Source organism: Phyllobates terribilis, unplaced genomic scaffold (assembly GCF_046119375.1).
Source record: "Phyllobates terribilis strain yellow unplaced genomic scaffold, ASM4611937v1 Scaffold_5__5_contigs__length_657084704, whole genome shotgun sequence".
NCBI lineage: Eukaryota > Metazoa > Chordata > Amphibia > Anura > Dendrobatidae > Phyllobates > Phyllobates terribilis.
This window is the reverse complement of record NW_027362765.1, coordinates 318475809-318502058: the sequence shown is the minus strand read 5'-3', so window position 1 is coordinate 318502058 and position 26250 is coordinate 318475809. Positions and strand designations below refer to the sequence as shown.

Below are 26250 nucleotides of genomic sequence, written 5' to 3'. Positions count from 1 at the left end.
TTTTGTGACATGCCTGTTATGGTCGCAGTGCCACCACATTGACTTGTACTGTGCTGCGATGCAGGAAAGACGCCTAATAAATTTTGCTTTCAAAAATAGAAGTACTAATAGCTTATTTTTTTAACATTTAGTACAATAAAAAGTGAATTAACAAAAGAGAAATCTAAATCGAATCAATGTTTGGTGTCACCACTGTTTGCCTTCAGAACAGTATCAATTCTTATAGGTACGCTTGCACAAAGTCACAGATTTTGTAAGATTATAGTCAAGTGTATAAGTATACAATTAAACCAAACAGGTGATAATGATCATTATTTTCATGCATAGGGTGAAACAGTCATTAACTGAAACAAAAATCTATATGTAGGAGGCATATAACTGGGAGAGGAGCAGCTAAACTCTGCTGCAAAGGTGGGATTGTATATCAAACAGGAGAAAAAAAAGGAGTATCTCTTTTTTTATTTTAAAAATATACATGTTTTTATTGAAAAAATCATTTTAAAACCACATTGAAAATAAACATGATGGACAGAATGGTGATACAATAAACGTTCCGGTTACAGGCCTAAATGATCAAAAGTTTGGTCATCAAATGACTAGCAATCTGAGATAGGGAGCAATATAACACAAGTAGAAATTTATGTAATAGATATAAGTAGTTTATCTTGTATCTAGTTATGAGAATTGCGCCCCAAATGATCCTAAAATACTCATAAATAAATGACCTTACCCGTTAGGGAAAATCTGGCCCAGCCCGGAGTGCAAAAGGCTAAAAAGTATCTTGCAGAAGACCATTTCATGTCACAGATCTTACACCATGGCAAGACTGAACAATAAGACCGGAGGTAGTTATGCTGTATTAGCAAGGTCACTGCCAGGCAAAGATTATAAAGCGAATTGTCATTTCAAGATGTGGCGTTCAAGCTTTTTTGAAGTACCCAGAAATGGACAACTTTGAAGATCATAGACACAGTTTTCAGCCAAGGAATTTTAGTGCCATAGATGAAAGCTGCATCAAGCTTACTTCCCTTCAAAATTGGAAGATGTCCAGCAGTGCCATCACCTCCGAGCTTGAAGCAACTGGTAATAGTTATCTACACCCATCTATTGTATTGTTTTTAGTCTGGCAAAGAGTAGTCTTCATTGAAGACTATGGCCAAAAAGCCATACCTTCGACATGGAAACAAGGTCAACAACATAACTATGCTTGAAAACATAGGAAATGGGATGCAGAAAGATGGCAGCAGGTGCTCTAGACTGATAGTCAAAATGTGAAATATTTTTCTGTAATAAAAGGCAGTTTGTTTGTTGAAGGGCTTGCGAGTGATACAATAATGAGTGCAGGCAACGGTGAAGCATGGTGGAGGTTTCTTGAAAGTTTATGGCTGCATTTCAGCAAAAGGAGTTGGAGATTTTATCAGGATTAACGGTATGCTCAATGCTGAGACATACAGGCAGATAATTATCCATCAGGCAATACCATCAGGAAGGTGTCAGGCTCCAAATTTATTCTACAGCAGGAGAACAACCCCAAACATACAACCAATTTCATTAAAGGGTTCTTCCCAGAATCGCATTAATTTTCACAAAGCACAATAAATGCATACTTATTGTTAATATACAGACTAAGCCCAACATAATGTTATTCTTATACCTTTGTTGCATTTTTCATCTCTATCTGCCCCTCTGTGTATTCAGCTTTGCATAGCTGAATGGGTGGTCCTATTTCTATCTGCTAAAACTACATGTTTCAGCAGCACTTGCTGCACTCACCTTATTCTGTGTACTCCTGACAAGCCCCACATCTTTGATTCATCATCAAGCTAAACTAAGCATCTACCGTATTTTTCGGACTATAAGACGCACTTTTTTCCTCCAAAATTTTGGAGGAAAATGGGGGGTGCGTCTTATAGTCCGAATGTTGGGGGGGTGTATATTTATGTGTGGTGTGGGGGGTAGCGGTATCGGTGGAGGAGCAGGCACAGGAGGCAGCAGCCGCCTACTGCAGCCTACACTGTCCCTGCTGCTAAAGAAAATGAATATTCACTGCTCCCCATGCCCATGGGGCGTGGGGAGCACTGAATATTCATGCTCCTTAATAGCGGTATATAGTGTAGCCGCGCTGCGGCTGCTGCTGCTGCCGGCTATCTCCTGTGCCCGCTGTTAAAGGGTATGAATATTCAACCTCTCTCCATGCCCATGGGCGTGGGGAGAGGGTGAATATTCATGTCCTTTAATGAGCGGGCACAGGAGATAGCCGGCAGCAGCCGCAGCGCGGCTCCGCTGTGTGCCGGCTATGAAGGAGAGTGAAGTCACTGCTCCCCGCGCACACAGACCCGGTGTGGGGAGCAGTGACTTCCGGTAGCTGATCTCTCCATGTGAGCTGCGCATGGCAGTGACGTCATGCGCGGCTCACATGGAGAGTTCAGTGCAGGCAGACCGGACGCAGCGCTGGAGGAGAGAAGAGAGGTGAGTAGGAGTGTTTATTTTTTTTTAATGTGCAGCATGATGGGGATTAGGGGTACCAAGCATACCAGGACAGGGATGAGGGGTGCCAAGCATGCCAGGACAGGGATGAGGAGTGCCATGCATACCAGGACAGGGATGAGGGGTGCCATGCATACCAGGACAGGGATGAGGGGTGCCATGCATACCAGGACATGGATGAGGAGTGCCATGCATACCAGGACATGGATGAGGGGTGCCATACATACCAGGACAGGGATGAGGGGTGCCATGCATACCAGGACTGGGATTAGGGGTGCCATGCATACCAGGACAGGGATGAGGGGTGCCATGCATACCAGGACAGGGATGAGGGGTGCCATGCATACCAGGATAGGGATGAGGGGTGCCATGCATACCAGGATAGGAATTAGGGGTGCCATGCATACCAGGACAGGGATTAGGGATGCCAAGCATACCGGGACAAGGATTAGGGGTGCCATGCATACCAGGATAGGGATTAGGGGTGCCATGCATACCAGGACAGGGATGAGAGTTGCCATGTATACCACCAGGACAGGGATGAGGGGTGCTATGCATACCAGGATAGGGATGATGGGTGCCATGCATACCAGGATAGGGATGATGGGTGCCATGCATACCAGGATAGGGATTAGGGGTGCCATGCATACCAGGATAGGGATTAGGGGTGCCATGCATACCAGGACAGGGATGAGAGTTGCCATGTATACCACCAGGACAGGGATGAGGGGTGCTATGCATACCAGGATAGGGATGATGGGTGCCATGCATACCAGGATAGGGATTAGGGGTGCCATGCATACCAGGATAGGGATTAGGGGTGCCATGCATACCAGGATAGGGATGAGGGGTGCCATGCATACCAGGACCGGGGTGAGGGGTGCCATGCATACCAGGACAGGGATGATGGGTGCCATGCATACCAGGATAGGGATTAGGGGTGCCATGCATACCAGGACAGGGATGGGGGGTGCTATGCATGCCAGGACCGGGATTAGGGGTGCCATGCATACCAGGACAGGGATGATGGGTGCCATGCATACCAGGACAGGGATGATGGGTGCCATGCATACCAGGACAGAGATGAGGGGTGCCATGCATACCAGGACAGGGATGAGGGGTGCCATGCATACCAGGACAGGGATGATGGGTGCCATGCATACCAGGATAGGGATTAGGGGTGCCATGCATACCAGGACAGGGATGAGGGGTGCTATGCATGCCAGGACAGGGATTAGGGGTGCCATGCATACCTGGATAGGTATTAGGGGTGCCATGCATACCAGGACTGGGATTAGGGGTGCCATGCATACCAGGACAGGGATGAGGGGTGCCATGCATACCAGGACAGGGATGAGGGGTGCCATGCATACCAGGATAGGGATGAGGGGTGCCATGCATACCAGGATAGGAATTAGGGGTGCCATGCATACCAGGACAGGGATTAGGGATGCCAAGCATACCGGGACAAGGATTAGGGGTGCCATGCATACCAGGACAGGGATGAGAGTTGCCATGTATACCACCAGGACAGGGATGAGGGGTGCTATGCATACCAGGATAGGGATGATGGGTGCCGTGCATACCAGGATAGGGATTAGGGGTGCCATGCATACCAGGATAGGGATTAGGGGTGCCATGCATACCAGGACAGGGATGAGAGTTGCCATGTATACCACCAGGACAGGGATGAGGGGTGCTATGCATACCAGGATAGGGATGATGGGTGCCATGCATACTAGGATAGGGATTAGGGGTGCCATGCATACCAGGATAGGGATTAGGGGTGCCATGCATACCAGGATAGGGATGAGGGGTGCCATGCATACCAGGACCGGGGTGAGGGGTGCCATGCATACCAGGACAGGGATGATGGGTGCCATGCATACCAGGATAGGGATTAGGGGTGCCATGCATACCAGGACAGGGATGGGGGGTGCTATGCATGCCAGGACCGGGATTAGGGGTGCCATGCATACCAGGACAGGGATGATGGGTGCCATGCATACCAGGACAGGGATGATGGGTGCCATGCATACCAGGACAGAGATGAGGGGTGCCATGCATACCAGGACAGGGATGAGGGGTGCCATGCATACCAGGACAGGGATGATGGGTGCCATGCATACCAGGATAGGGATTAGGGGTGCCATGCATACCAGGACAGGGATGAGGGGTGCTATGCATGCCAGGACAGGGATTAGGGGTGCCATGCATACCTGGATAGGTATTAGGGGTGCCATGCATACCAGGACAGGGATGATGGGTGCCATGCATACCAGGACAGGGATGAGGGGTGCCATGCATACCAGGACAGGGATGAGGGGTGCCATGCATACCAGGACAGGGATGATCGGTGCCATGCATACCAGGACAGGGATGAGGGGTACCATGCATACTAGGACAGGGATGAGGGGTGCCATGCATACCAGGATAAGGATGAGGGATGCCAGGCATGCCAGGATGGGGATGGGGACCACGTATAAAAGGAAGGGGGGGCATATATACCAGGATGGGGGATATGTTCAGAATTGGGGGACATTACCCCTATACCTGTGTCAGCAGAAGACCCCCTCCCACTTAAAAGTGCATCATGACCACATTTTTTGCTTAAATTTTTATTTTTTTATTATCCTCCTCTAAAACCTACGTGCGTCTTATGGTCCAGTGCGTCTTATAGTCCGAAAAATACGGTAATTCACCTTATGCTTTTGTACACTTTCTGCTCATGTACAGTACCTTGCCTGACTGATTTTATCTTCTACCTACATAAGAATAGCCTAGTTGCCTGTGTAATTTTTACATCATTGTTAGTTGATTTATAGCAGAGCTCAACTCTCCTGCAATCCTCCACATGGGATCTTGTAATTATAGGAAGTGCAGAGTTGTTTGTTGCCTGCTGCTGGAAGATCAGTGATGTGAAACTGCAAATGCTGCTCTGTTGATGCATATTGCTTAAACTAATTTTTTATCGTGCATCAACAGAGCAGCATTTGCAGTTTCACATCACTGATCTTCCAGCAGCAGGCAACAAACACAAATTCCTCTACATACAGCCCCATCTTGGAATATATCATTCCTTGCAGGGCTTATACACAGCCCTATCCGGCAAGATCACTCCTTTCAGACACTGTGCACAGCCCAATCCTGGTATATAACTCTTTTCATCCCCTCTTTATCCAGTTCCATCGTGCAGTACATTGCCCCTCAGCCCCATTTATATACAGCCCCATCCTGGATTATAACACTCCACTCAGACCCTCTACATCAGGGGTCTCAAACACGCGGCCCACGGGCCGCATGCGACCCCTGAGGCTGCTTTATGCGGCCCGCAGGCACAGACCCCTTGACGATCCCGACCTGGTCCAGGAGGAGCCGCCGACAGCAGCGCTGCATTGCCGCACAGAGACTGTCTCCCAGCACAGCATTTCCAATGCCAGCCGCCGGCCAATCAGAGGCCAGCAGCTGATATCTGCGTGTTGGCGCAGCGAGTATGACGTCATTGCCATATGCAGATGTCAGCTGCTGGCCTCTGATTGGCCGGCGGCTGACATTGGAAATGCTGTGCTGGGAGACAGTCTCTGTGCGGCAATGCAGCGCTGCTGTCGGCGGCTCCTCCTGGACCAGGTCGGGATCGTCAAGGGGTCGGACTCTGTGGTCCCTGCGGGCCACATCTGCAGGAAGGCCGCCGAGGGAACGGAGGACAGGTGAGAATCATCTTTTTTTTCTATTTTATGTGTGTGAAGAACAGCACAGGGGGCACATAGCCACAAGATGGGGACCTGGATGGGGCACATAGCCACAAGATGGGGACCTGGATGGGGCACATAGCCACAAGATGGGGACCTGGATGGGACACATAGCCACAAGATGGGGACCTGGATGGGACACATAGCCACAAGATGGGGACCTGGATGGGGCACATAGCCACAAGATGGGGACCTGGATGGGGACACATAGCCACAAGATGGGGACCTGGATGGGACACATAGCCACAAGAGGGGACCTGGATGGGGCACATAGCCACAAGAGGGGACCTGGATGGGGCACATAGCCACAAGAGGGGACCTGGATGGGGCACATAGCCACAAGAGGGGACCTGGATGGGGCACATAGCCACAAGAGGGGACCTGGATGGGGCACATAGCCACAAGAGGGGACCTGGATGGGGCACATAGCCACAAGAGGGGACCTGGATGGGGCACATAGCCACAAGAGGGGACCTGGATGGGGCACATAGCCACAAGAGGGGACCTGGATGGGGCACATAGCCACAAGAGGGGACCTGGATGGGGCACATAGCCACAAGAGGGGACCTGGATGGGGCACATAGCCACAAGAGGGGACCTGGATGGGGCACATAGCCACAAGATGGGGACCTGGATGAGGCACATAGCCACAAGATGGGGACCTGGATGAGGCACATTAGTACAAGATGGGCGCCAGGATGGGGAACATTGCCAAAAGATGGGGACCTGGATGGAGCACATAGACACAAGATGGGGACCTGGATCAGGAACATTGCCACAGGATGGGGATCTGGATGGGGCAAATAGCCACAGGATGGGGACCTGGATGGGGTACATAGCCACAAGATGGGGACCTGGATGGGGTACATAGCCACAAGATGGGGACCTGGATGGGACACATAGCCACAGGATGGGGACCTGGATGGGACACATAGCCACAGGATGGGGACCTGGATGGGGCACATAGCCACAGGATGGGGACCTGGATGGGGCACATAGCCACAGGATGGGGACCTGGATGGGGCACATAGCCACAGGATGGGGACCTGCATGGGGTACATAACCACAAGATGGAGACCTGGATGGGGCACATAGCCACAGGATGGGGACCTGGATGGGGCACATAGCCACAGGATGGGGACCTGGATGGGGCACATTAGTACAAGATGGGGACTTGGATGGGGAACATTACTACAAGATATTTTCCATTATTACTATATGATGCTAATAGTAAGACAATATTACTGTATGTGGCCAATTGGGGGAAATAAAATTGTAAAAAAAATAAAAAATAAAATAAAGCATGAAAAAATATTGGGCACTAAAAATGCTGTTTTAGGGTATGTGCACACGATGCAGAAATGAAGCAGAAAATTTCTGCATCATTTCTGCATCTCCCTGGCAGAAAAAACGCATGCAGATTGTGCATGCGTTTTTCCTGCAGAATACATGCGGATCCACATGCAGATTCACATGCGTTTCCGCATGCAGATTGACAAGCGCTTTCCAGGCGATGTTAGCATCACCTGGAAAGTGCTTGATAACTAGGTCACACTATATAAATCCATGCAAACAGCATGGATTTATACAGTGTGAACCGAGAGAGTGTATATACTTACCTCCGATGGCCCGCGCTGTCCTGCTCAATCTGTTCTCCCTCGCCGGCAACTTTGAATTGAAAGACCTGCCGACGTCAGCGTCACGTGACCCGTCACATGACTCTGACGTCACCGCAGGTCCTACAACTCACTGCAAGTGCCGGGAACCAAGCGGGAGCGCTGCGCGGGCCGACAGATGGTAAGTATATATATATTTTTTATTTTATTCTTCTTTTACAGATTTTTTAATGGTACCTGGGTGTGGATGAGACTCTCCTCTCCTCCAGACCCGGGTACCATCCGCACATTAGAACGCACCAATTACGCAAGTACAAATGCTGTCTTGCGGAATTGGCGCGTTCTAATGCAAGTCAATGGCGGCGAAATCGCCGCGTTTCCGCAAAATTAATTGACATGCTGCGGATTTTTGACCGCAGCGTTAACGCTGCGGAAAAATCCGCATCATGGGCACAGCACATGCGGATTTCCATTGGGGAACATTGCTTCCCTTCTACCATGCATTTTTCATGCGTTTCCGCGGCGTTTACGCAACTGCAAAAACGCCGCGGAAACGCATGAAATACGCATCGTGTGAACACAGCCTTATATGTAAACTAAAGTAAACACAAAAAAGTGCACGTTTATTAACGACCCAAGCCATAAAAAATAAACACTGCAAAAATGTTCAAAAGGTGTATACAAAAAAAATGGTATCACTAAAAATGTCACATTGAACAAAGAATGCGGCCCCCCAAATTCAAATTTTTTCCATGTGCGGCCCATATACCCAGCCGAGTTTGAGACCCCTGCTCTACATGCTACCCATATAAGTCATTTTTCCCCTGTATAAACATCCTCATACTGCTGTACATTTCTTCTTTCAGCCCCTGTATATGCAGCCCTATCCTGCATCGCTTCTCTTAGCTACACACACAATGCTGCTTCTTGGCATGAGTTCTGCACTGCACTCCTCATTTCCGTGACATCATCCCTCAGAAGAGTAGCTCTGTTCCACATAATTCCCTAAGCAGACCAATGCTGGCATGAAGCGGCTGAGAGAGGCTGCACTGTACATAATCGGCCAGGAGCACTGGAACAACAGGGCAATTCCAATGGCATCTGGTGGGCATCCTTTAGGGGTAATCTGTTCAAATAGGGACAGTTTTAAAAATGTTATTTTGGTGAAATGAATATTCTAAGACCATACTGTAAGTTTGATAATTACCCTTTAAGAACTATCTAGCAAAAAGAAGAAGGAATGATGGCATCCTGGGAGGATGTTATGGCCCCCAGGCGAGCAGTGATTGCTAGAGTTAATCACTTCCTAGTCATATGTACAGGTCAATAATAGACAACCTATAAATATCCAAGCAACAATAGGAGAAATAATCAATGATTGCCATGCCAAATTCAGGACTATTAAATTGTACCAAAAGACAATTCGGATAACAAAAATATATACAAATAAATTGATTTTCTCTTTATTAGTGAATAATAAACTATTACATCAATTTGGAAGAATTACACAAGTGAAACCACTGAAGGCTTGTATATGATTAATAATGCATATACATAAGATTAAATTACAATGTAAACTACAACTGACCACCTAGGTTATATATTAAGTACAAAAGCTGCACTACTGAAAGTTAAACTAGTGGATTAAAACTTACAAATGACTGGCCTAATGTTCTATAGTGTAATTAGTGAATTCCTCCTCAGATACTAAACAGTTTATACAAGTATCCTAACTCTGAAGATTGTTTTCGCTTGCCTTACCCTATCAAACATACAAAATAGTAGTCAGAATATCCACACGGACCCAGAGGTGGTAAAGCATCCTGACATGTTTCACCTCCCTTGATCATGGGGGGATATTTTCCTTAGAATGTTGGCCTGTTTTTTTTCAAGCTATGATCATTTGTATAATTTTTTTCCGTATCCTCTTTATATTTGTTATATGGGATATTTGAGGTCCATGTTTTATGGTGACCGTACTATAATTAAAGGAAGCTGTTGGTATACACTACCTTTAAAAAAATGTCTCAGCTACAAAAGAGTAGATGGGTGATCAGTAAGTCTAAAAATTCTATGTTATTATGATTGTAGTTGACTGTTAGTTTGATGCCCTAGTTATTGCCCCAGAAGTCTCAAATGCTTCCATTATCACTTTGCCAATTTAAAAAAGGATTGTCTATACACTTAAATACTAAGCTAAATACGTTATAAGATGAGCCTGTCCCAATTGGAGTGGTCTAACAAAATAAGACTATTTATACCTCAACATGAAGAGATTAGCAGAAGATGGCTCAGTTTTCGTGCCCATTGCGGTACCGCATTTTTGATGGTATATTTTTCTTCCATAGGTAAAGAGGATCCTGGAGAAATTATCTGTGCTTTTGATAGAGAGGTGTCTGATTCAAGATAATATTCTATACTGGAGATCCCACATACATGTTTGATCTTCTAATACAATGCAAAGACATCCATAGTCATCAACATGTAGTTGTCAGGCTACGTTCATTAAGATGGATTGCTTGAAGAATAACTGCTCTAGAGATATATCTAAGCTTTGTTAAGGTTCCTATTCAGGCTGAGGGGTAGCTTCATAAATAAGTAAATTGATCCCTCTCTCAGCCTAACAAGTTTACAGATGAGCACAAAGCACAGGGAAAGATGGAAGAGAAAAAGAAACCTGCCAGACCGACTAAGTAAAACTGTTTTTTTCTCACCTGCTCGATTCTGCTCCGTGCCCTTTGTAAACCCGTCGGGCTGAGTATGCAGATAATGTATTCATATTTACTGCTGCTCCTCAGCCTGACCAGGAACTTGCTCTAACATAGCTCATACATTTGTATCAGCAGCTTTTATTCAGGCGATCTGTACTAATGCATTTAGCCTGGGATGAGTTTAAGACTGAATTAGGTGACTGGAACTATTTTTGACATCTTCTCAGAGCTTGTGTTCAGGCAACCTGTCCTAATTTGTGCAGCCTAGGACAACTTGGAGCCTGAATTAGGTGACTGCAACCATTTTAGATATCTCAGAGCTTGTTTTTGGGCAACCTGTTCTGATGTGTGCAGCCTAGGAAGATAAGGAGCCTGAATTGGGTGACGGTGACCTTATTGGACATCTTCTTGGAGCTTGTCTTCAAGCAACCTGTCCTAATGCATGCAGCCTAAGATCAGTTAAAGCCTGAAATAGGTGATTGCAAATATTTTGGACATCTTATCTCAAGAATCATTTCAATCACCAATTGGCTAATGGTTGACAATGTTAAAAATCCATAATCTAAAAAGCTAAGTTTTATACAATGCAGTTTTGGAGCCAAAATAGATCCTAATAAAACAAAATGTTATTTCTCTTTTCTTTAATTTTTTTGCTTTTTCTTCTTGGAACTTGGACAAATACATATTTTTAAACAAAAGGGATCAAGTTAATGAATGGTTGGGGTAAATTTTCACTTTAGCTGTACTCTACTTGGAAAATATCATATCTTATGATCATAGTCTTTTGGGTGCGAGATTGATATTTATTTATAAAATCATGTATATATTTTCTTTTGTGTCGTTTTATGCTGTTAATGTTTACTTATGATGTAGTGTCTGTTTCATACAGAAGTATCCAGTGTCACACCCGAAAGATGCCCCAGTTCTTCTAATCCAGCATCTTATGCAGTAAATCAGAGAGCTTTAAAAAAACAGAATGAGGTACTGTACTACCGGTTACATAAATATCCATCTTTCCAATGTATTACCCTACAATCTTATGCCTCAGTCCAGATAGTCCTAGAACATGATTCACTAAAGGCCCAAGTCTCTGAACAAACATTTTCTATTTTTTTGCACCAATCAAGCCCAAATTGGGGTTCTCTTTATCAGTAATGTTTGTATATATTTGTGTATGAAGTTAAACTAAGCTGATTATTAGTGATATTTAAAAGTTTGCATGCAATTTAACATTTTTTTCCCACAATTTTCTATTTAGGGTGAAAATTTGAATATTGTTATAATTGATATAGAAGAAGATGATGAAGACTATACAGGGGGTGACCAGTCATGTAAGATGGAGACACAGGTTTATAGAGGTGATAGTACAGGTGAGCCATAATTTGTCATTATAAATAATAGGTAGGGGTGGTGATGCTGAAGTGGCTATTAAGTCCATTGGTGCGGGAATGTAGAGCTTGGAATATAGGCGGTGAGGCGCCGCACCAGACAGTGTCCATGGTGCAACAATGGAACCGGGATAGATAAAACATAAAGATTTCGTTGTTGCGCTGCCAGTGACATTGGTGAGCATACAGTAGTTTAAAAATAAATACCTTTTATTTAGGATACAAATTCACAAACCGGTTTTCGGCTCCGGACCGAAGCCTTCATCAGGTGGTGTGGTGAGCGCTCAAAAGCGCTGTTTAAATACACATTTTGGCAGGAATGACCGTTTGAAAAATGTTTCAACAGATTAAAGTATCTACTATTTAAATAAGCTGACCATATATAGCATGATAAGGTAACTAATAAAAAATTACAGAATTATGTATGTTGAAATTAAAAAAAAGAAAAATTAATTTATATCCTAAATAGAAGGTATTTATTTTTAAACTAACGTATCCTCACCAACGTCACTGGCAGCGCACCAACATAACCTTTTATATTATAATTTGTCATTATAGCCTGCTATGGGGCCTTTCTTGTACTTTTAAATGCCATCACTGGTCTTACCTTGTCATGTACTGGAAAACGGGAAAAAATTCCAAGTGCGGTGAAATTGCAAAAAAATGCATTTCCACGGTTGTTGTTTTTTTTTTTTGTTACCACGTTCACTAAATGCAAAAACTGACCTGCCATTATTATTCTCCAGGTCATTACGAGTTCGTATAGATGAGAATAAGGTTCCGGCACTCAAAAAACAATAGCCTTGAGATATTCTTTTGGATTCTGGGCACCTACAGTATTTAGTAAGCCCAGTCTTTTGACTCTAATTACGAGTTCGTAGACACCAAACATGTACAGGTCCTTTTTTATTTAAGTGGTGAAAAAAAAATCCAAAGTTTGCTAAAAAAATAAAAAATGGCGCCATTTTTCGAGACCCGTAGCGTCTCCATTTTTCGTGATCTGAGGCTGGGTGAGGGCTTATTTTTTGCGCGCCAAGCTGACGCTTTTATTGATACCATTTTGGGATAAATCTGATGTTTTGGTTTTGATCACTCGTTATTGCATTTTACTGCAATTTTGCAGCGACCAAAAAAACGTAATTCTGGCATTTGGAATTTATTTTTATCGCTACGCCGTTTACAGATTGGATTAATTCTTTTTTTATATTGATAGATGGGCCATTCTGAATGCGGCGGTACCAAATATGTGTATGTGGGCTGTTTTTTTTATTATTTTATTTTGAATGGGGCAAAAGGGGGGTGATTTCAACTTTTAGGTTTTTTTTAGTTTTTTTATATTTTCAAAAACTTTTTTGTTACACTTTCTGCATGCTTCAATAGTCTCCATAGGAGACTAGAAGCATTCTTTTTCTGATGGCTTCTACTGCATACAGGCGATGAGCAGATCACCTGTATGCAGTAGAAATGCTCATGTGCTATGAGCGCCGACTACTAGGTGGTGCTCATAGCAATCTTTACATGACAACCACAGGGGTCTGCTGCAGACCCCGGGTTGCCATGCCCAGCCATCGGTGACCCGCGATCACGTGGCGGGGTCACCGATGAGCGGGGTAAGTGACGCGCTTCCGGCGCGGCGTTGTTAAATGCCGCTGTCAAAGATTGACAGCGGCATTTAACTAGTTAACAGCCGCGGGTGGATCACGATTCGGCTGTTGCGGGCATATGTCCGCTGTATAAACCAGCTGATATGTGCCCGGTTCAGCGTGGGCTCAGCGCCGGAGCCCCCGCTGAACTGGCCTTTCCGACGTGGTGCATACTACTACTGACCACGTCAGCAAGGGGTTGTCCCACCAACAAAGTACACTTTAACCCCTTCACTACATTTGACATAACTGTACGTCACGATCGGGAAGCGGTTCCCCCGTGGAGATCTCAACTTAAGTGATCGCCAAGGTCCGGCTGACACAGCTAGGGTCGGTGCCCACACCACCTCTGACTGTTTAACCTCTTAAATGCCACAAGCAATAGCTCCTTCTCCCACCTGACCAGCTGAATAATGACCTCTCTTGTTATGTAAGGCACCATCCCTTACATGTCGGATTCTCATTATTTTTGTTATTTATAGCACACTGTTTTTACATACCGTCTTCTCTTGTTAGATATAAACTGAAATGTCTGCTGATGAAGCATGGTAAAGCTTCTTTCTGATGGAGGAGGCTGATGGACTGGTCTTCTGGTCAGATGCTGCTCCATCAGCAGGTCCTCGGACGCACATACAGCTGAAATATTCACTGGTGCGGCGGGCTCCCTTTCACCTCAGGTCTCTGGTGCAGCTACATATGTATGGCAATAGAAAATCCGGAGAAAAACACGGAGTATTGCAGACTTAAATATAACAATTTTTATTAGAAGATATTAAAAATACGGATAACAAACTGTGCAAAAAAGATGAGGAACAAACAGTAAAAATGTGCCTAGCCCAAAACTCCACATTTTATGTCTCAAAAGGTCCCAAAGAGTTTTGGGCTATGCACATTTTTACTGTTTGTTCCTCGTCTTTTTTGCACAGTTTGTTATCTGTATTTTTAATATCTTCTAATAAAAATTGTTATATTTGAGTCTGCAATACTCCGTGTTTTTCTCCGGATTTTCTATTATCAAATATTGAGTTTGACTGGGATACTCATTTGGTACTTTCCCATTGACTACCTCGATATATACACAAAGCTATATCTGGGGTTGATTGTATTAATATGTATTGCAATGCATAACAACAGTGATCAAACTAGTAAAAGTTGAAATCCCATAGAGGGACTAAGGGAAAAATAGCTAATTCTTTTATATATATATATTAAAGAAAAGCACAAAATAAAGAACAAAAAATAATTACACCAATAAATATGCATTTTTATGTAAAAACAAACCTAAATGAAAAAAGTTGACATATTTAGTATCGCTGCATCCGTATCAAACTGATCTGTAACACTGTCACATTATTTAACCCCTTCAGTGAACTCAGTAAAAAAAAATAAATTAAATTAAAATGTAGCAAAAATTATTTATCATACTGCCGAACAAAATATAGAATAAAACTTGATCAAAAGACATATGTAAATAAAAATGATGTAGCTGAAAATGTCATGTTGTCCTGCAAAAAAACAAGCCCTCATTCCGCTTTATCGGCAGAAAAATAAAAAAGCTTTAGATCTCAGAATAAACTGATGCAAAAACATTTTTTTTATATCACATTGGTTCTATTGTGGAGAAAAAAAATGAATTTCCACAGCCCAATGTTATATATAATTCTGTGGGTTTAAAATTCACAATACACCCATAGACGAATTTCTCAAGAGGTGAGGTGTAGTTTCCAAAATTGTGTCATGTGTAGGAGGTTTCTGCTGCTTTGTTAACTTGGGGTCTATTCAAATGCGACATGGCATCACCAGTCTATTCTGGCCAAGTCTGCTCTCGAAAAGTCAAATAGTGCTCCTTCCCTTCCGAGCCCTTCTGTGTGCCCAAACAGTAGTTTTCCCCCACATATGGGGCACCAGCGTACTCAAGAGAAATTGCACAACAAATTGATTGGACCATTTTCTCTTGTTACCCTTGTGAAAATTGAAAATTTGGGGCTAAAGCAACATTTTTGTGGAAAAATCAAATTTTTCATTTTCATTGCTCAGTGTTATAAAATTATGTGAAGCACCCATGGGTTCAAGGTGCTCACCCCACCTCTAGATAAACTCCTTGAGGGGTGTAGAATCAAACGCGTCATGGCATCTGCTGTCTATTCCAGGCAATTTTGCGCTCCAAAATTCTAATGGTGCTCTTTCCCTTCTGAACCCTGCCGTGTGCCAAAACAGTAGTTTTCCACCATATATCGGGTATCGACGTACTGAGGAGAAAATGCACAATAAATTTTGAAGTCCATTTTCTCTCGTTTCCCTTGTGAAAATGAAAAATGTAGGGCTAAAGCAGCATTTTTGTTGTAAAAAAAAAAAGCACTTTCATTTTTTTTCTTTCCACATTGCTTTAATTTGTGTGACGCACTAAAAGGGTTAATAAACTTCTTGAATGTGGTTTTGAGCACTTTGAGGGGTGCAATTTTTAAAATGTTGTCACTTTTGGGCAATTTCTGTCACACAGGTCTCAGAATTATTTCAAATGTGATGTGGTCCCTAAATAAATTGATTTTGCAAATTTTGTTGGAAAAATAGAAAATTGCTGATAAACTTTTCATCCTTCTAACTTCCTAACAAAACAAAAAGTTTCAAAAATGATGCAGATGTAGAATAGACATGTGGTAAATGTTATTTTATAATTATTTTTAGTGGTATAACCATCTGTTTTAAGGGCATAAAAATTCAAAGTTTAAAAATTGCGAAGTTTTAAACATTTTCAGCAAATTTCAATTTTTTTTTCATGAATGCAAATCATATCAACCTAAATTTACTACGAATATAAAGTACAATGTGTCCCAAACAAAAATAACAAACAAAAAAACCCACTATCTCCTAATTACTGGGATATGTTGAAGAATTATAGAGTTATTACCACATAAAGTGACACTGGTCAGAATTGAAAAATTTGGCCTGGTCAGGAAGGTGAAAACAGGGTGGGGCAGAAGGGGTTAATTAATAGATCTTGGAATAAAAATAAGTTCCACAATTGGATGTGTTATAAAAATGTTCCTGTGCTGAGAATCTTATAAATGTACCCCTTCTGTGTACTGTGTAATGGTTGTGTCTGACCGTTCAGGGACATGATCTGATCATACCACATCTCCTGGGCAGGGGAGGAAGTGAGGCTGCGTGCACACGATGCGTTTTTCATGCGTTTATGCTGCGGAATTTGCGCAGCGTAAACGCTTGTAAAACACATGGTAATCCGCACCCCATGGTCCCCAATGGCATTCCGCAATGTCAATGCCCATGCTGCGGATTTTTCCGCAGCGTTTCTGCAGCGCTCATAAATCTGCAGCATGTTCATTAATTTTGCGGAAGCGCAGCGGAACTCCCGCCATTGACTTGCATTGAGACGCATAGAAACCGCGACTGTACATTTGTACAAGCGGCTTCTATGCGTCTCTATGTGCGGATGGTACCCAGTTCTGGAGGAGAGTAGACTCTCATCCAGACCTGGGTACCATTGTACCTGTAAAAAAAGAATAAAATAATAAATAAAGTTTATACTCACCTGTCCGGCGTCTTCTCTCTGCATGCCAGCATCGCTTGAGGACCTGCGGTGACGTCACAGTCATGTGACCGCAGGCCCTTCACCGCTCTGTCTCGCGATATGCCGGCAACCAGACAGGAACGAGCGCTGCAGCCACGCCGGGGCCTCGGGGGTGAGTATAGCTTTATTTTTTTTATTTTTACGGTCACACTATGTATAAATCCATGCAAACAGCATGGATTTATAGTGTGACCTAGTTGTCAAGCACTTTCCAAGTGATGCTATCGCCTGGAGAGTGCTTGTCAGTCCGCATGCGGAAACACATGCGTTAACGCATGTGAATCCGCATGTGAATCCGCATGTATTCTGCAGGAAAAACGCATGTACAATCTGCATGCGTTTTTTCTGCCAGGGAGATGCAGAAATGCTGCAGAAATTTTCTGCTTCATTTCTGCATCGTGGGCACATAGCCTAAAAGAGTGTACAGACAGGACAGCAGGGGATTGCAGATGCTGCTTTCTGTGAAGGAAAACATTTCCCTGCCTGTTTAAACACTTGATTTACCTCACAGAAAGAATCAGCTGTGATCCCCTGCTGTAATGTCTGTATCCTCCCCTGCCCAGGAGCTGTGGTATGATCAGACCTTGTTCCTGCACAGTCAGACACTCCCATTACACAGGGGCACATTTATACAGGACAGGAACATTTTTTAACACTTCCAACTGTGGAACTTATTTTTATTTTACGATCTGTTAATTAAAATGTACTTTGTTCGTGGGAAAACCCCTTTAAACAAGCCCTTACTGTCCACACGCTGTATGTTTGCAGCAGCCATGAAGGAGAATTCTGCAGCAATGGATTAAAAATTTGAATTCCTTACTGTCAGATAGGACAAAATGTGCCAAATGTATTAATAACGCATGTTTATTTTCATAATTTAAATGTTCCAGCTGCCTCTTTTACTTAAACTGGCGTAAAAAAAATCTGTCACAGTAAAGGTGTGTGCTTGTGTATGGCAAAGTAGTATAAAAATAAAGCCCTACCTGTCTAGAAAAAGAAAAGAACAAAAACTACTAATAGCATAACAAAAGTTAGAGCTGTTTCACCAACATGAGCAGTAAATAGCTAGCCCTTTAAGTCCCAAAATATGCCTACCGTAGTACTGAGGAGTTAGGCTGCGTGCCCACTATGCGTTTTTGCCGCGGAATTTCCGCAGCGAAAACGCTTAAAAAACGCTTGGTAATACGTGTCCCATGTTCCCCAATGATAATCCGCATGTGCTGTGCACATGGTGCAGAAATTTCCACTGCGGATTATCATTGCAGAAACATCCGCAGCATGTCCATTAATTTTACGGACACGCAGCGCAATCGCCGCCATTGACTTGCATTGGACCGCGTGACATCCGCATCACTGCATCTGTACATGCGGATATCACACGGTTCAATGTGCGGAAGGTACCCTGTTCTGGAGGAGAGGAGACTCTCATCCAGACCTGGGTACCATAAAGCCTGTAAAAAAAGAATAAAATAAAAAATAATAATAATTTTTATTTATATAGCGCCAACATATTCCGCAGCACTTTACAATTAAGCTGGGACATGTACAAACAATAAATTCAATACAAGGTGAGACAGTTTAACAGTTACATCAGGAGTGAGGTCCCTGCTCGCAAGCTTACATTCTACAAGGAAATGGGGGGACACAATAGGTGAAAAGTGCTTGTTATTTCAGGTCAGGCAATTATAATAAGTCGGGATTATCATATAAAGCTGTATGATCCGGTCATCAGCCAGTATGTTTAAGTGCAATACTCAAGTACCGAGTGCAGTTATCGTGTGCATGGAGGGTGTAGAGACAGATGAACAGTAGGGGGCAGATTCTGAATAGTATTTAGGAGGGAACAGGGGAAAGTTAGTTTACTGGGTATTTGAGGTGGTAGGCTTGTTTAAAGAGATGGGTTTTTAAAGCGCACGTGAAGACATCAGGGCTAGGCATCAGTCGGATCGCCTGGGGTATTGCATTCCAGAGAACTGGCGCAGCACGAGAGAAGTCTTGGAGACGGAGGTGCGAGGTTCGGATTATGGGGGATGTTAGTCTTAGGTCATTTGTAGAACGGAGGGCACGAGTAGGGCGATAGACAGAGATGAGAGAGGAGATATAAGGCGGTGCAGAACTGTGGAGAGCTGTGTGGGTGAGAGCGATGAGTTTATATTGGACCCTGAGGCGGATGGGCAACCAGTGTAATGACTGGCCCAAGATGGAGGCATCGGTGAAGCAGCTGGACAGAAATATGACCCTGGCTGCCGCATTCAGGACGGATTGGAGAGGAGAACGTTTGGTAAGAGGGAGACCGATCAGAAGAGAGTTGCAGTAGTCCAGACGAGAGTGAATAAAAGCAACAGTAAGAGTTTTAGCAGTTTCAAAGGTGAGAAAAGGTCGGATTCTGGAGATGTTTTTAAGATGCTGGTGACAGGAACGAGTGAGTGATCGGATATGGGGGGTAAAGGAAAGGTTAGTGTCGAATATGACCCCAAGGCAGCAGGCGTGCTGCTTGGGAGTTATGGTTGAACCCTCCTAGGTAATTTCGATGTTAGGTAGAGTTGGGTTAGTAGAGGGGAGAAACACAAGAAGTTCAGTTTTAGAGAGATTCAGTTTAAGATAAAGGGAGGACATGATGTTGGAGACAGCAGACAGACAATCCTTGGTATTTTGTATTAGGGTAGGGGTGATGTCAGGTGAAGAGGTGTACAATTGGGTGTCGTCAGCATAGAGATGATACTGGAACCCAAATCTGCTGATTGTTTGTCCAATAGGGGCAGTGTATAGAGAAAAGAGGAGGGGGCCTAGGACTGAGCCCTGCTCGACCCCAATAGTAAGGGGACGAGGAGAGGAAGAGGAGCCAGCAAGAGAAACAGTGAAGGAGCCGTCAGAGAGGTAGGAGGAGAACCAGGAGACAATGGTTTCCTTGAAGCCTATAGAGCGGAGCATAGTGAGGAGGAGCTGGTGATCCACAGTGTCAAATGCGGCAGAGAGATCCAGGAGAATCAGCAGGGAGTAGTGACCTTTGGATTTAGCTGTTAGTAGATCATTAGAGACTTTAGTGAGGGCAGTTTCAGTGTAGAGTGTAAGGAGCGGAAACCAGATTGTAGAGGGTCGAGGAGAGAGTTATCTGAGAGATAGCGGATTAGACGGGAGTGGACCAAGCGTTCCAGGAGTTTAGAGATGAAAGGAAGATTAGAGACAGGTCTGTAGTTAGCAGTGCAGTTCTGGTCCAGGGATGGCTTTTAAGTAAAGGGGTTATGACATGCTTAAATGAGGAGGGAAAGATACCTGAAGAAAGAGAGAGGTTAAATATTTTAGTCAGGTGAGTGGTGACCACCGGTGAGAGAGACTGCAGGAGATGTGAAGGAATGGGGTCACTGTTGCAGGTTGTAGGTCGAGAAGAAATGAGGGGTTGAGTAACTTCTTCTTCTGTAACAGGCTCATAAGATTATACTTACCTTCCAATGTCCCCCGGCCTCCTTAGTGATGCGTCCGGTCTCTTGCACGGCTCGTGGTGGTGTGAAGGACCTGCCATGACGTCATTTAGTCATGTGACAGGTCACGTGACCGCTGACGTCGGCGGTCGCGTGACCTGTCACATGACTCAGTGATGTCACCGCAGGTCTTTAAACACCACCGCGACCCATACAAGAGACCGGACGGAGCGGAGATAATACCGAGGGCCATCGGAAGGCAAGTATAATCTTTATTTTTTTGTTTTTTACCATTCTTATTTTTAACCATTTCTTGGTCACATTATATAAATCCGTGCCGGTTGCATGGATTTATATAGTGTGACCAAGTTGTCAAGCACTTTCCAAGTGATGCTAAAATCGCTTGGAAAAGCGCTTGATAAACCGCATGCAGAAATGCATGCAAAAACGCTTGACAAACGCTTCTACCTGGCGGGAAAAACGCATGTAAAAAACGCATGCGTTTTTCCTGCAAGGGAGTAGAGGAAAAAAATCTGCAGCATTTCTACATCGTGGGCACATAGCCTTAAGGCTATGTGCCCACGTTGCATTTATGAAGCAGAAAATTTCTGCTGCATAAATGCAAGTCCTCTCCCGGAAAAACGCATGCGGAATTCCGCACGCGTTTATCGCGCATTTTTCGCGCGTTTATCACGCGTTTTCCACATGCGGAATTGCCTTGCGTTTTTTATGCATTGGACAAAGGCAATTCCGCTTGCGGAAACGCAAAATTAAATGACATGCTGCGGATTTTTGAACGCGGCATAAACGCTGCGGAAAAATCCGCAGCATGTGCATAAAACTTGCGGAATCCCATTGGGGACCATGGGGTGCGGATATACATGCGTTTTTCAAGCGTTTACGCTGCGGAAATTCCGCAGCATATACGCTTGAAAAATGCTACGTGGGCACACAGCCTAAAATTATCATTTTAATATTAGGCAGAGGAACTTTCATAAAAGAATATATCTCTATTCTCACATATTTTTAAAGTGAGTACACCATGACGTCTGCAAGATCTATTTGAGAATGTATGCAGTTTGTATTGTAAAATCTAGTCACAGATCCACTTTAACCACTTCGCGCCAGAGCCTGTTTTTGCCTTCGTGACCGGGCCAATTTTTTCAATTCTGACCACTGCCAGTTTGTGAAGTAATTACCCTGGAACGCTTCAACGTATTCCCCTGATTCTGAGATTGTTTTTTCGTGACATATTGTACTTCATGATTGTGGTAAAATTTCTTCGATATCACTTGCGTTTATTTGTGAAAAAATCGGAAATTTGGCGAAAATTTTGAAAATTTTGCAATTTTCAAACTTTGAATTTTCATGCCCTTAAATCAGAGAGATATGTCACACAAAATAGTTAATAAATAACATTTCCCACATGTCTACTTTACATCAGCACAATTTTGGAACCCAAATTTTTTTTTGTTAGGGAGCTATAAGGGTTAAAAGTTGACCAGCGATTTCTCATTTTTCCAACAAAATTTACAAAAACATTTTTTTAGGGACCACATCATATTTGAAGTCACTTTGAGGGGTCTTTATGACAGAAAATACCCAAAAGTGACACCATTCTAAAAACTGCACCCCTCAAGGTGCTCAAAACCACATTCAAGAACTTTATTAACCCTTCAGGTGCTTCACAGGAATTTTTGGAATGTGGAAGAAAAAAATTAACATTTAACTTTTTTCACAAAAATGTTACTTTAGACCCAATTTTTTTATTTTCACAGGGGTAACATGAAAAAATGGACCCCAAATTTTTTTGTGCAATTTCTCTTGAGCGTGCTGATACCCCATATGTGAGGGAAAACCACTGTTTGGGCGCACGGCAGGGTTCGGAAGGGAAGGAGCGCCATTAGACTTTTTGAATGTAAAATTTGTCTGAATAATTAGCAGACGCTCTGTTGCGTTTGGAGAGCTCCTGATGTGCCTAAACAGTGGAAACCCCCCACAAGTGACACCATTTTGGAAACTAGACCCCTTAGGGAACTTATCTAGATGTGTGGTGAGCACCTTGAACCCCAAGGTGCTTCACAGAAGTTTATAATATTGAGCTGTAAAAATAAAATTTTCACATTTTTCCCACAAAACCGTTTTTCATCCCTTAATTTTGCATTATCATAAGGGTAATAGGATAAATTGCACCATGAAATTTGTTATGAAATTTCTCCTGAACACGCTGATACCCCATATGTGGAGGCAAATTACTGTTTGGGCACATGGCAGGGTTTGAAAGGGAAGGAGCGCCATTTGACTTTTTGAATGTAAAATTTGTTTGAATAATTAGCGGACGCCATGTCACATTTGGGGAGCCCCTAATGTGCCTAAACAGTGGAAACCCCCCACAAGTGCCACCATTTTGGAAACTAGACCCCTTAGGGAACTTATCTAGATGTGTGGTGAGCACCTTGCACCCCCAGCTGCTTCACAGAAGTTTATAATATTGAGCCGTAAAAATAAAATTTTCACATTTTTCCCTCAAAAAATGTTTTTCATTCCCTAATTTTGTATTATCATAAGGGTAACAGGATAAATTGCACCATGAAATTTGTTGTGCAATTTCTCCTGAACACGCCGATACCCCATATGTGGAGGCAAATTACTGTTTGGGCACATGGCAGGGTTTGAAAGGGAAGGAGCGCCATTTGACTTTTTGAATGTAAAATTTGTTTGAATAATTAGCGGACGCCATGTCACATTTGGGGAGCCCCTAATGTGCCTAAACAGTGGAAACCCCCCACAAGTGCCACCATTTTGGAAACTATACCCCTTAGGGAACTTATCTAGATGTGTGGTGAGCACCTTGCACCCCCAGCTGCTTCACAGAAGTTTATAATATTGAGCCGTAAAAATAAAATTTTCACATTTTTCCCATAAAAAATGTTTTTCATTCCCTAATTTTGCATTATCATAAGGGTAACAGGATAAATTGCACCATGAAATTTGTTGTACAATTTCTCCTGAGTACGCCGATACCCCATATGTGGGGGAAAACCACTGCTTTGGTGTACAGCAGGGTTCGGAAGAGAAAGAAGCGCTATGTTGGCTGGGATAGGCAGCAGACACCATGTCACATTTGAAGAGTCGCTGACATGCCAAAACAGCAGAAACCCCCACAAGTGACCCCATTTTGTAAACTACACCTCTCAAGGAATTCATCTAGGGAAGTAGTGAGCATTTTTTAATTTTTAAATTTATACCATTGGGCAGTGAAAAAAGCATAATTATATTTTTACCACAAAAAAATGTTTTACCCTCAGATTTTACATTTTCACACAGGGCAATGGGTAAAAATGGTGCCGAAATGTGTCACACAATTTCTTCTAAAAGTGTCAATACCCCATATGTGGCTGTATCGTACCACTTAGCCATACGGTGAGATTTGAGGGGGAAGGAGCGCTATTTGACAATTGGAGAACAAATTATTGTAGAATAGGCATTTGGATTTGGGAGCACAAAATTTTCTGAATTTCTTTTGGGGGGCAAGGACCATTTTGCTTTTCCAGAGCCTTTCTGCTACCAGTAACTTGGAAGTCCCTTATATTTTTAACAGATGATGGACCTGAGTGGGGACTAGCTTTTTTTGAGGACTGAGTTGAAGCTTTTATTGGGAACATTTTACGTAACATTTATCCGGCGCTCTAGGCTGAGCACTTACATCGGGGTTTCCATCTAATTTTCCAAGTGATGTAATTCAGATGAAACCCCTGCAGGATCCATTCACTGTAATGAGGCAGCAGCGTTACTCTGGACTCCGTCTGGCCTCTGTTTAGTGGTGTCCTTTTTTTCAGAAGTGCACAAAACTGTGGCCAACCGCACTTTTATGCACGCCTAAAACAAATGACACCGTGGGATCCCAGGCTAGACGGCATCCACAGTGGCCTATATCTGCCTCATTACAGGGAATCTTCCATCATGGGTTCTGGCTGAATCACATATTTCAGAGATTTACACGGAAACTCTGGTGTAAGTGCTCAGCGCAGAGCACAGGATAAATGTGAGCAGAGCCTTACTGGGATCTTTGGGAGACATAATAAACAAATCAGTAGCAGGTGAATAATATTTGTTTTATTTATTTTTTATGCCGTTCCTAGTGTGATATAACTGATTAGATTACTTTATTCTTCGGGTCGGTGCGATTACAGAGATACCAGATTTATATCGGGTTTTTATGACTGACAGCTGTCACACACTAAAATACGCTTTTTTTGCAAAATCTAGTTTTTGCATCACCATATTTTGAGAGATATAATTTTTCCATATTTCGGCCGATAGAGTCATGTGACGGCTTGTTTTTTGCGGGACGAGTTGAAATTTTTATTGGAACCATTTTTGGGCACGTGACATTTTTTGATCGCTTTCTATTCCGTTTTTTGGGAGGTAAAGTTAACAAAAACAAACACTTCAGGAATTGTTTTTTGAGTTTTTTTTTATGCCGTTCTGCGTGTGGTAAAAGTGATCAGGCAGCGTTATTCTTCGGGTCAGTACGTTTACAGCGATACTACACTTACTGTATTTTTTTTATGTTTTGGCGCTTTTACACAATAAAACAATTTTATAGAAAAAAAAATATTTTTTTTGCATTGCTTTATTCTGAGCACTATAACTTTTTTATTTTTTGGCTGATGGAGCTGTATGGCGGCTTTTTTTTGCGGAACAAGATGAAGTTTTCAGCGGTACCATTTTTATTTCTATTCTGCTTTTTGATCGCATTTTTTTCCACTTTTTGTTTGGCGATATGATGAAAAAGCATATTTTTTTGCTCCGTTTTTTATTTATTTTTATTACGGTGTGCACAGAAGGAGTTAATTAGTGTGACAGTTTTATAGCTCGGGTTGTTTCGGACGCGGCGATACCGAATATGTGTACTTTTTTTGGTTTTGTAATAATTTACGGATTTATTGGTTTAATATTTTATTTATTTATTTTTATTTATTTTGTGATTTTTTTTTTTTAATAGTTTAAAAACTTTTTTTTTACTTTTTTTTACATTTTTACTTAGTCCCTGTATGGGACATTAATTTTTATTTTTCTGATCACTGATCTCATGTAATGTAATACACATATATTACATTATATGAGATCTTCACTGACTGTTTCAGTCAGAGTCTCCTGTCTGACTTCAGCTACATACAGGCTGAAGTCAGACAGGAAGGACACCATATATGGCAGAGCTGGAGGCGGTCATGTGACCTCCAGCTGCCATAGCAACCCCAGGTCCTCAAACGAAACGGAGGTCTTCGGAGGTAAGTAAGACGACCCCCTCTCTTCCTGCTGTCTCCTATATGCCGCGATCACTATAGATCACAGCATATAGAAGACAGCAAAGGGTTAACATCACTGGGACCTGATCTAATCAGGTCCCGATGATGTACCCTGTCAGAGCTAACGCTCTGCACCGGAATCGCAGTGCTTGCAGGACCCTGGGGGTCCTGAGCACTGCGAGACCACCCACCGTTTTTAAACGTCGGCACTGCACAGAGCCCGGCAAGCGCCGACGTTTATCTACAGTGGGCGGTCGGGAACCGGTTAACCCCTTTTCTGGCATGGAGCGTATTACCACTGGAGCCCGCATCTTTCCGGGCACATGTCAACTTATC

General features: G+C 43.3%; 1 protein-coding gene across 2 annotated transcripts in view; it reads left to right on the top strand.

Annotated features, from left to right (window-relative positions):
• The window catches only part of LOC141273100 (uncharacterized), a 101865-nt gene that overhangs the window by 54818 nt on the left and 20797 nt on the right, over nucleotides 1-26250 (top strand). For both annotated transcript variants that reach the window (XM_073684483.1, XM_073684482.1), the window contains exons 7-8: nucleotides 11453-11544; nucleotides 11822-11933. In XM_073684483.1, the coding sequence (XP_073540584.1) occupies nucleotides 11453-11544; nucleotides 11822-11933 (204 nt within the window). The remainder of the gene's footprint in view (nucleotides 1-11452; nucleotides 11545-11821; nucleotides 11934-26250) is intronic.